Here is an 11,726-nt window from a genome sequence, read left to right on the forward strand (position 1 = left end):
AAGAGGGTACTGGGTTTCCTTTTGTGATTATGAAAATGTACCAAAATTGATTGTGGTGATGGATACACCGCTCCGACTATACTAAAAGCCACTGTACGGTACATTTTAAACGTGTTAATTATGTGCTATGAGAATTCTATCTCAAACAAGACTAAAGGTCTAAAAAGAGGACTGAATGAGCTAGGAGTTCCTTTTGTGGACCAGCAGGATTATCTTTATAAATATGCATAGCGCTACGTGGAGCTGGACCAACATGGAGAAAGACTTGTAGAAAGGCACTTGGTGAGCTTCCTTGGCCCGGAACCCGGAGGCAAACCCCGCCCACCGCGTCTGTGCCTCTTCCAACTCGGTCCCCTGCGCTCCTCTCGGCTCTCCGGCCCGGTCGCTGTGGACAGCCCGCTCTGGTTCCAGGTCCCACCGCCTCCCCCGGCGTCTGAAAGGAGAGGCCGCCACGCGTACTCCGACCCGGATGCTCCTGAGGCCCCGCCCCTTACGCTGACCTCGTGTCTGAAACCGGAAGCGGAAGTGCTCGTCGGATACCATCTCACTTCCCGCTCCGCCCTGCGTGGGAGGTAAGTTTTCCACTCTGTCGGCCTCTTGCGGGGCGCTCAGCGCCGGGGGTTTCGAACTTCCTGGGCTGGTTGGGAATCGCGGCGCTTCCTCCCCGCCGGTAGAGCGCGCCCGAGGGACTGCGGCCGCCCCGGTCCCTCCGAGAGCCTCTGTCGGCTCCGCCAGCGCGGGTGGGGGTCGTGGCCATGGCTCGGGGTGCCCGGTGGAGGCAGGGCCTTTTCTCCGTCCGGTGTGCGCTTCTCTTCAAAAGCTGCCACGACAAACACTGTGCCCTTTCTCCAGGGGAGAAACGTGTACGCAGTGGTGGAAAACGTCCGCGGGACCCTCTTCTCAGTGACCCGGCGATTGCGGGCGTTCTGGTGAGCACTGGACGGAACTGCTCTGGCTGTGGGCACCGTTAATGAAGGTGGATGTATTATTCAGGTTACCTTGTTGCACATTGACCATTTGTTAGTATGCTGCATGCGTAGTGGACCTCTTTTTACAACTCTCCATGTGTATAGTTAAATGTTTATGATAAGCTCTTTTGAAGGTAAGGAGATTAAAATAATTTGCAGGCATGAGGGGCGCCTGGGTGGCCCAGTTGGTTAAGCGACTGCCTTCGGCTCAGGTCATGATCCTGGAGTCCCGGGATCGAGTCCCGCATCGGGCTCCCTGCTCGGCGGGGAGCCTGCTTCTCCCTCTGACCCTCCTCCCTCTCCTGCTCTCTGTCTCTCATTCTCTCTCTCTCAAATAAATAAATAAAATCTTTAAAAAAAAATAATTTGCAGGCATGATATTCGACCTTTAGTACTTGGTTCCTTGCCTCACATGTAACAACAAAGGAGTTATGTAATAACTCCTACAAATTAATACCCAAAGTGAAAAATGAACAAGAGGTTTGGATAGGCTCTTCAATAAAAGAAAACATGCAAATGGACAACAAATATATGAAAAAGTGCTTCATTAGCAACCAGAGATTTGGAAATAAAAACCACAGTGTATACTACTGCGCACACTAAATGTCTAAAAGTAAAACTAAAAAGAGTGACCGTGCCGGGGCGCCTGGGTGGCTCATCGCTAAGCGTCTGCCTTCTGCTCAGGTCATGATCCCAGGGTCCTGAGATCGAGCCCCACGTCGGGCTCCCTGTTTGGCGGGAAGCCTACTTCTCCCTCCCCCCACTCCCCCTGCTTGTGTTCCCTCTCTCGCTGTCTCTCTGTCAAATAAATAAATAAAATCTTTAAAAAAAAAAAAAAAAAAAAAGCATCCGACTCTTGATGTCGGCTCAGGTCATGATCTCAGGGTCATGGGATGGAGTCGTGTGTCAGCTCTGTGTTCAGCAGGGAGTCTGCTGGAGATTCTCCCCCCGACCTCTGCCCTCCCCCACTCAGGAGCATGCACACGCTCTCTCTCAAATAAATCTTTAAAAAAAGAAAAGAGGGACACCTGGGCGGGACGCCTGCTTCTCCCTCTCCCACTCCCCCTGCTTGTGTTCCCTCTCTCACTGTCTCTCTGTCAAATAAATAAATAAAATCTTAAAAAAAAAAAAAAAGCGACAGTGCCAAGTGTTTTAAAGTGTATCGACTACCTTACACACCAGTAACACACACACATGTCCACCAATTGAACATGAACAGTATTTGTAACATCATTTTTTTTCCTTTTTTTGAAGATTTTATTTATTTATCAGGGAGACAGAGAGCGAGCACAAGCAGGGGGAGCAGCAAGCAGAGTGAGAAGCAGGCTTCCCGCTGAGCAAGGAGCCTGATGCGTGACTCAATCCCAGGACCCTGGGATCCTGACCTGAGCCAAAGGTGGACGCTTAACTGACTGAGCCACCCAGGCATCCTTATATGTAACATCATTATTTGAAATATCCCTAAATTGGAAATAACCCGAAGTGGATCAAGGGACAGGTGGATGAATTGTGGCATATATTTTTTGTGGCATACTCTTTAGTAAAAGGAAGGAGCACAGATGCAACTTGGATGAACGTCACAAACATAATGTCTAATGAAAGAAGCCAGACATTAAAAGAATGCATGCTGTTTGATACTCTTTAAAATTCGAAAACAGGCAGAACACTCTAAAGTGTCAGGATAGTGGTTGCAGTTGGGAGGCATGGAGTGAGTGATTTGGAAAAGAGACAAGGAATATGTCTGAGATGCTGGATTTGGATATATTACTATTTCTCAACCTGAATGATGGTTATAAGGGGCTGTTCATTTCTTAATTCCTCACTGAGATTTTTATTCATGATTGCCTCCCTTAGTTGTAAGTATGCTGTAATTTAATAAAAGAAGTTCGAGAAATGGATCTAAGCATTCTACTTCATAAGGTTGAGCAAGAAATACAGAAGTAGAAGAAAATATACTGAATGAATAAAAATAAAACTAATGATGGAAAAAAGTAATAATAAGAAAAGGTGAAAAGATGCATGATATATTTGTATACTAGTCTTTGTGGTTAACTGTGAGATAATATGGAAAGCCTTCAGTTTCAACATAAAAAAAAAACCTGGGACACCTGGGTTGCTCAGTCCGTTAAGCCTCTGCCTTCAGCTCAGGTGATCCAGGGGTCCTGGGATTAAGTCCCGAATTGGGCTCCTTGCTCGCAGGGAGCCCCCTTCTCTCTCTGCCTGCCACCCCTCCTGCTTGTGCTCTCTTTCTCTTTGACAAATAAATAAATAATATCTTTTTTAAAAAACAAAAAACCCAATGACATGATTCAGAAGCTGTTGGAGTGGCTAACATAAGTGTATTTTGAGTTTTTGTAAAATTATGGTATTTCAAGTTTGGATGTCTTTGGGTCAAACTTTGGACACTTTTTAAGTGAGGTATAAATTATCACAGTCCTCTGAAGTGATTATTTCCCTATTCTGTCTTTATCCTACCTTTAACTAGCCTTATTTCTGTATCAGGAATATATTTGTATATGTGCAGTACTCCTTATACTTTAATGGGATTGATTCTTTAACTATACTGCTCATTACCAACTGATAATTATCTGTTTATTACCGGCATTGCCCGATTGAACTGTGAGATCCCTAAGAACTGTTCCCTCCTCTTTGCCCAGTACCTGGCCTGGCAGAAGGAAGGCCCTTAGTAAATATTTGCTGACTGAATGAAGGAGTAAGAGACAGAAGGAGGCAAAGGTTCTAAATCCAACCAAGTTCCAGCAGGGGGTGCTCAGAAGGACTTCTCATTTCATAAAATCTTTTGTATTTCTCATTGCTATTATGCCTAGCAGAGGATGTGGACTGAATTCTGGTTATCTGAGGAATAACAACTACCACAGGAGATAAGGCTTTTGCCATACCAGCATGTGTCTGCCTGGCTTACCTTTCCTAACGGGTGATTTGAGACAGTTATTAATACTGTGTGAACCTACATTTTCTCAGTTATTAAATGACCGTTATTAATACCCAATTTGGAGGGTTGTTAGGGCAACTAAAGGAGTTTATATTTGGAAGGCAGCTATGCTAACCAGTATACCACCAACGCAGGAGTTTATATTTGTAGAGCTACTAACAGTGCTCAGTAAATAGAGGTTGGTATTAATATTTGCATGGTAGGATATTCAACAGTTTTTAATGGCTGTCACATGTTTTGTCTGCACAGAGATGGCTAAAGAGTGATGTTTGATGATTGAGAAAAAATGTCTATTGCTTAATGATGGATATTGTGAACTGGTTACCCAGACACTCCAGTAGTCAAAGAGAAATTGAGATCAACCTCTTAATTTAAACTCAAAAGCTTCTCTGACGTGGTCTTCTGAGCAAGAAATGGAATATTTTGGAAATTCCCACTATCAGATTCACAAGATGGCAGCCCTTGATGTGAATCAGGTGTGTGGTGAGTCCTTGTTGATGCTTCTTTTCATATAGTTCCATCACAAATGGCAGACCCAGTGCTCAGTGCTGGGGGCTGAGTGATCATGCAGTAGACCATATAAGAGCAACTGAAATGAGCAGAGCATGTACAAGTCAGGTTCCTGGGATTTGGGAGGCAGGAAGGTGTGTGTGCTTTTTGAGGGGGTAACATGTTCATGAATTCTGTTGTGTCAAATAGCTCTGCTCTCTGTACTGTAATTTGTGTAACTCTAATTGGAATATTTAACCTGTTCCTCATGGGTAGCAAGATCCAGAAAACCATTTTCTTGCTACAGGTAACTCAGAGCACTTTGCCAGTTTATGGAATTAGTGTGTTTATGGTATGTTCTGTGCATGGTGTGGAATAGCTTAAGGCATGTGATTATTGGATTGGCTTCAGAGTTCATGGCATTCTTCTCTCTGAGGTCATCTTTCTTGGGACCCTTACTGTCTTCATGAGGGGAAAATTGAGGAGGCAAGGATGGTGGCTGGGTTACTGATGAATTCTTCTCAGGTAAGTGGAAAGTTGACCTTTCTGCAGAATGTCAGGCTTATTTGTTGGGTAGTCATTTCTCCTTGTAATGTTCCCAGGCTTCTTATAGCAATTAATGACTCTGCTTAGGAATGAGTCTCAGGTCAATTTCTCCAGGACTCATGCCATCTCAGAATATATAGGGATTACACTAATCCTCAAGATTATATGATTCTTTTATCTCAGTATTAATTAATTCTTTCTGATCCTCAGTCATGCTTGTTGGCTTATCGTTTTGTTGAGTGGTATGATAGATACCGAGGAATGATATGAAGGTATCTAATCTCATGGAATGTGTGTGTTACTGTGGAAATAATTCACCTGTTAGAAGATTTTACAGTGTTTGCATTGTGTTCAGTGCTAACTACAGCCTATAAATAGAGGAGGAATAAAGCACAAATAGCCCACAGTCAAGCTGTGATAACATAAATGTAGTCACGTGTCAGTAATGCTGGTAAGTCCATGTGACTGGCTCTGATCACCAGGCAGCATCTGTAGCTAGAGAGGAGAAGAGGTCTGGGCCCAGGAGTACTATAGGCTTCTGGTCTACCTTCCTCAGTCCCTCATGCATCTTCCTGAGAATCTCAAAGAAGATGGTGGTTAACTGAAGCCAGCATGTATTTGATGGTTTAGCACTTAGTGACCTTCGAGGATGTGGCTGTGAACTTTACCCAGGAGGAGTGGACTTTGTTGGATCAAACACAGAGAGATCTCTACAGAGATGTGATGCTGGAGAACTACCAGAATCTCATTATACTAGGTAAGGCTGAAATCATTTCTTCATGAATGTTATGAATGTTATGAAATGAATGTTTCTTAAGTATCTTTGCTGTCAAATGGGAATAGTTTGGTAAACAAGACAGACATAATCCCTGGCCTCAGGGGCCTTACTATCTAGAGGATTCCCTGTGAAAATGAAGATCTGTCTAAATAAATGACTTTATTACTTTTAGGGACTGAAAACCTTAGGATTTTAAGTGTGTGTAGAGGCTGGACATGATTTTCAGGTCTTAGAGCTCTCTAGTCATTTGAGGACACAGAAAGAATGTACTTAAATTTTTGTTCCTTTTAGAATAGTTTTATTGCATCGATTTAAAATTTCGTGTGATTATTTTGCTGTTTGTAAAGTGAGACTTCACTGTCTACAGAAACCCTGAAGCTAAAGTGTTGGTTCCTATCCAAAGAGCCGCGTTTCATGTCTTGCAAGGTCCACTTCATATATTTTTCCTGTAAGCAGGATACGAATCATGCAAACCTGATCTCAACTCTTCAATGGGAGGAGCAGAAGAGCTGAGGACAGGAGGGAGAGGAATTCTGCAGGGTAAGTTCATGCCTGGGAAAGGTGCCGTACATTTGGAAATGCCACTTGGCAGACTTTCAAAGGTATACTCTTTTTCTGAGAAGGCCGAAGTCATTCGGTTTCTGAGTTTGCTTAGGAACCTTCAACTCTCTTTACCTTTAAATTTCCATTGATCTCAGCCTTTCCTATTCTCCCAGAAAGATCTATTTGACTCCATTGAAAATTTCATTACTGGCAGATAGCTCATTTTACAGTACTTTCTATCTTGTTTTCCTGATTCTGTCAGTGTCTTTTTGTTTATGGTCAGCCTTAGTTTTCCAGAGTATTAAGCTTTGTACATTGCCTACAATTTCGACACCATACCCTTTATCATTGCCACACTCCTAACAAGCCAAACTCTGTGTAGTCCAATTTCCCTTTTGTTTCAACCTTTTGTCTTGTTTCATGCATATTTAGACATAAGTATGTGCCATATGTTTTTTTTTAGAGATAAAATACACAAAAATTAACCATTTTAGTGGGTATGATTCATTGGTATTGAGTACATTCAGTGTTGTGCAACCATCACCTCTTTTTAGTTCCAAAATATTTTCATACTTGAAAAGGAAACCCTGTAACCATTAAGCAGTCAGCCTCCCTACCACTAATCTACTTTCTAATCTACAGGTTTGCCTATTCTGTACATATCAAATAGAATCATACAAAATTCAGTTTCATGACTATAACTTATTACCTAGAAATAGAATTGTGAGGGCATATGGTCATTTTATGTTTAACTCGTTAAGGATTACCAAACTATTTTATACAGAAGCTGTACCATATTATATTCCCTCTAGCAGTCTAGAAGTTACTCCACATCCTTGCCATCGCTTCTTTCTTCCTTTCTCCCTCCCCCCTTTCTTTTTCTTCTTCTTTTTTTTTTTTTTCTTTTTAATAGTAACATCCTAGCAGGTATGAAGTGGTATTTTACTGTGGTTTTGATTTGCATTTCCCTAAAACAAATGATGTTGGACATCTTTTGTGTGCTTGTTGACCATTTCCATGTCTTTGGAGAAATGCTGATTCAAGTTCTTTGCCCATTTTTTACATTGGGTTGTTTGTTTTGTTGTTGTTGAAGCATGGGCGTTCTTTCTGTACTCTAATAGTGGACCCGTATCACATGGATGATTTGCAAATATTTTCTCCCATTTTTGGGGTTATCCTTTTGCTTTTTTGATAGTGTTCTTTGATGTATATTTTTAATTGCAGTGGGGTCCAGTTTATCTTTGTTTTCTTTGGTGCTTTTGATGTCATATCTAAGAATAGATAGATTGGACACTGTCAAATCCAATGTTCTGAAGGCTTACACCCTTGTTTTCTTCTAAGAGTTTTTATAGGTTTAGCCTTTACACTGGGTTTTTGATCCGTTTTGAGTGAATTTGTGTATGTGGTGTGAAGTAGAGGTCCCATTTGATTCTTCTGCATAGAAATATCCAGTTATCCTAGCACTGTGTGTTGAAGAGACCGTTCTTTCCCCCATTGGATGGTCATGGCACGCTTGTTGAGAATATATTGATTCTAGATGTATGGGTTTTTTTCTGGATTCTCTCTTCTATTCATGTACATGTCTGTCCTTTTGCCTGTACTACACATTTCTGATATTGTACTTTTTGGCTCCAGAATTTTTTAAAAAAGATTTTATTTATTTATTTGACAGAGAGAGAGCAAAAGCACGGGGAGTGGCAGGGGGAGAGGGAGAAGCAGGCTCCCCGCTGAGCAGGGAGCCTGATGCGGGGCTTGATCCTAGGACCCTGGGATCATGACCTGGGCCACCCAGCTGCCCCTTGGCTCCAGAATTTATTTGATTCTTTTTTGTAATTTCTGTCTCTTATCTGACAATCTCTTAAGTGAAACATAATTCTTCTAGTTTCCTTTAATTCTTTGTCTATGGTTTCTGTTAGCTTTTTGGGTGTGTTGAAACAGATTGATTTAAACTTATTAGTAAGTCCAATGCTTTGGCCTTCAGGAACAATTTGTATTAATTTCTTTATTGTTCCTTTGCATACCTCATGTTTTAGTTGGAAATGTAAATTTTAGATACCATAATGTGGCAATTTGAAAATCTGCTTCACCCCATCCCTGGGTTTGTTGTTGCTGCTTGTTGTGTATTGTTGGTGTTTGTTTAGTGGCTTTTATAAATTGTTTTTGTATATTCTGCCTTCTTTTTAGTGCACTCCCTGAAATCTGTGTTCTATTAGTTTAGTGGTCACCTTAGAGTGACAGAAATTCCTTAAATACTGGAGCCAAGAAAAGAAAACTAAAATATTCTTTTAGTTTTTGTTGATTGGCTGTGTGTTGGGCCACTCCTTCAGTGTTTAGCTAGACCATCTACAACTCTTCCTTAGCCTTCCATTCCTGGCTGAAGGTCAGCCAGAGGTGAAAGTTTTGAGTCCTCTCCGGCCTTTCTCAGCATGCATCCAGCCCCCAGTGTGCTTGTGGACTTCTTGATTCCCTGGTAAACACTCGAGCTTTTATTTACGCACATATCAGCATTCCCAGTCTGTTCCTTCTAAGGCTTTTCAGGCTGTCTTTCGTTTGTCCCAAAGGCTTTTCCTTTCCTTGGACTGCTGTGGGCAACACTTTGCCTTTAGACACTTTCATCAGTAGTTGTCTGAGATGCTGCCTTGCTCCTGGGAACTCTCTGAGTTGGGTGAGATAAAGGCACATGCTTGCAGCGGTGATACTCGAGGAAGCTGCCAGACAGATGGAAACACAATGGCAGTTCTTCAGCAAAGTCCATAGTGCTCCTTTCAGCACTTGTAACTTGCTCAGGGATGCATCCTGTTGTCTACATGGCTGCCGGTGATCTGGAGAGGGGGGATGGTAGGTGGGTAATTAAAATGCCTCAGCACTCTCTTGGTGAACTATAGTTGCTTCTTTCTTCCATAAGTGTTCCCTTGGTGGTTGTAAGTTTTTGACTAGGTTCTAAAGTTCTGTAATAGTTGATTTTGATAGTTTTTGTAAGCTTGTTTGTTGTTTTCTGATGGGAAGGAGTCCTGGAGTTCCCTACTTTACCATATTTTGTGGTGTCATTCTCTGTGCCATATGCTTTTAAACAATTTTATCCCAGGATTTTTCTCCAAAACTAAATTTTTCCACTTTTTTTCAGAATTGGATTTGCAGCTCAAAACCAAAGGTTCCACATCCCTTCAAGATATTTCTTCGGAAAAAACATCAAATGGAATACAGTTGGTAAGATCTCCAAAAGTAATTCCTTTCTTCCACACCTGGACCAGAAGTACAAAATCCATGTGAATTATATGAAATAAATGTCACTTACCCAAAGAAAGCACAATCTGTGAAGAGATTCTTTGAATATCAAGAATTTGAGGAGCACTCTAAACCTACTTCAAACCCGTTTCTCCTCAGAGATCCACATAAATATAACTCAGATGTCCAGTTTTTGATGCACTGGGATTTAGTCAGAATAATTTAGGTTTTAAATGATTTAGTATGAATAATTACCAGAAGATACTCTGTGAAAGTAGAATATAATTCAGGGCCCTAGCCTCAGAGTCTGTTCAACTTAAAACAACTCAAAAACAGGGCAGGAACTCTGTACACTTAAATGGAAATGGAAAAAACACTTCAATTATGATGATGTTTCCAATGCATAAAAGTTGTGATGAGGGAGAAATTCTGTTATAGTGCATGTGGAAAAGTCTTTAGTTATTACTTAAACCTTAATCAACAGGAGAGAAGCAATGCTGGAGGGAAGCGATATGGCTCTCACCTGTATGGAAGAGCATTTAGTGGGCACTTATTTATGACTCACAGTAGACAGAAAACTTCTAAGGGTAATCAGAATGGGAAAGCCTTTAAAAAGAACTTTATTTGTACTTTGCTCAAGGAAATCCCTGTTGGGGAGAAAACTTCTGAGAGTGTTCAACATGATAAAGCCTTTTGTCAGCTTTCAAATCTTACTGGGCACAAGAAAACTCAGACACAAGGGAAAGTATGTGAATGCAAAGACTGTCAGAGAACTTCTGTTGATCAGTCATCCCTTAAGATACATATGAGACACCACACTGGAGAAAAACCATATGAATGTAAAGAATGTGGGAAAGCCTTCCCTCATTCCTCATACCTTACAGATCATAGACGAATTCACAGTGGAAAAAAGCCGTATGTATGCATGGAATGTGGGAAAGCCTTTACTCGATCTACAGGACTTATTTTACACATGCGAATTCACACTGGAGAAAAACCATATGAATGTAAGGAATGTGGAAAAGCTTTTATTCACTCTTCATACCTTACAAAACATGTAAGAATTCACAGTGGAGAAAAGCCATATTTATGTAAGGAGTGTGGGAAAACGTTCACTCGTTCCTCAGGACTTGTCTTACACGTGCGAACACACACTGGAGAGAAACCCTATGTATGTAAGGAATGTGGGAAAGCCTTTAATAATTCTTCAATGCTCAATCAGCATGTAAGGACACACACTGGAGAGAAGCCATATGAATGCAAGCAATGTGGGAAAGCTTTCACTCAGTCTTCAGGCCTTACCACACATTTAAGAACTCACACTGGAGAGAAGGCCTATGCGTGTAAAGAATGTGGGAAAGCTTTTGCTCGTTCTACAAATCTTAATATGCACATGCGAACGCATACTGGAGAAAAGCCCTACAAATGTAAAGAATGCGAGAAGGCCTTTAGATACTCCACATGCCTTAATATTCACATGCGAACTCACACTGGAGAGAAACCATATGAATGTAAGGAATGTGGGAAAACCTTTGCTCAATCTTCGGCACTTGCTAAACATTTAAGAACTAAGGCATGTGAAAAAACCTGTAAATGTTCTTCAGACTTTAGTATTCACATCTAAACTCATCTGGATAAAGTACCTTATGAAAGTAAAGAATGTGTGAGAAATCTTTACTCATTTTTCATCCTTACATGATAGGAACTTTCTGGGGCAGAATTCCCATTCATATAAGGTATATGGGAGGGCAGTAGTTGTTCCTACTTTACAAAATGTGTAAGAACTCACACTTGAGAGAACCTTCCAGTTATAAGGTATGTGGGAGAGCCTTTTTGTTACTGCTCTAAACATTAATTTTACATATCTAAAATTACTGTGAAAGTCAGGGGTGCCTGGCTCAGTTGGTAGAGCAGGTGACTCTGATCTCAGGGTTGTGAGTTTGAGCCCCACTTTGGGCATAGAGATTACTTACAGATAAATAAGAAACTACTGTAAAAGTGATGTGAAGGTAAGAATGAGATACAGCCTTAAAATATGACCACATGCTTTCATAGCACGTGATAACTCATACTAGGGATAGATCATTTGTATGTAAGGAATGTGGTAAAACCTTTGTGCCAAGGCCTTAATATCCACATGAGACTTCATACTGGTATAAAACCCTACAAATGTCAAGGATCCAGGAAGACCTACAGTTGTTTCTTATATCTTTTAAGAACTCAG

At 41.3% G+C, this 11,726-nt stretch overlaps 1 protein-coding gene across 10 annotated transcripts; it reads left to right on the forward strand.

The window, feature by feature from the left end:
• The first annotated feature begins 502 nt into the window (after positions 1 to 502).
• Positions 503 to 11,164, forward strand: LOC123834113 (zinc finger protein 846). 10 transcript variants are annotated; one of them, XM_064571576.1, is made up of 8 exons: positions 503 to 572; positions 853 to 976; positions 4,171 to 4,404; positions 4,847 to 4,935; positions 5,587 to 5,713; positions 6,191 to 6,274; positions 9,402 to 9,484; positions 9,987 to 11,164. In XM_064571576.1, exons 3-8 carry the CDS (start codon positions 4,335 to 4,337, stop codon positions 11,124 to 11,126), a joined length of 1,593 nt encoding a protein of 530 aa, XP_064427646.1. In that variant the 5' UTR covers positions 503 to 572; positions 853 to 976; positions 4,171 to 4,334; the 3' UTR covers positions 11,127 to 11,164. The 10 variants fall into 10 exon arrangements, with proteins under 10 accessions (XP_064427646.1, XP_064427650.1, XP_064427655.1 ...); XM_064571580.1 differs by having other exon boundaries at positions 554 to 572; positions 853 to 929; XM_064571585.1 differs by lacking the exon at positions 503 to 572 and adding an exon at positions 2,823 to 2,975 and having other exon boundaries at positions 579 to 929.
• Positions 11,165 to 11,726: the final 562 nt, after the last annotated feature.

The sequence above is a fragment of the Mirounga angustirostris genome, unplaced genomic scaffold (genome assembly GCF_029215605.1).
Source record: "Mirounga angustirostris isolate CCGP_5_RB_7025 unplaced genomic scaffold, mMirAng1.0.hap1 SCAF_1, whole genome shotgun sequence".
In the NCBI taxonomy this organism is placed as follows: domain Eukaryota; kingdom Metazoa; phylum Chordata; class Mammalia; order Carnivora; family Phocidae; genus Mirounga; species Mirounga angustirostris.

Excerpts from the sequence above, each read along its gene's own strand:
- LOC123834113 (XM_064571576.1), top strand. The coding sequence starts at position 4,335 with ATGGAATATTTTGGAAATTCCCACTATCAGATTCACAAGATGGCAGCC. Across the intron at positions 6,275-9,401 it reads AGGGAGAGGAATTCTGCAGG|AATTGGATTTGCAGCTCAAA; the intron begins GTAAGTTCATGC and ends ACTTTTTTTCAG. Across the intron at positions 9,485-9,986 it reads CATCAAATGGAATACAGTTG|GAGAGAAGCAATGCTGGAGG; the intron begins GTAAGATCTCCA and ends CTTAATCAACAG.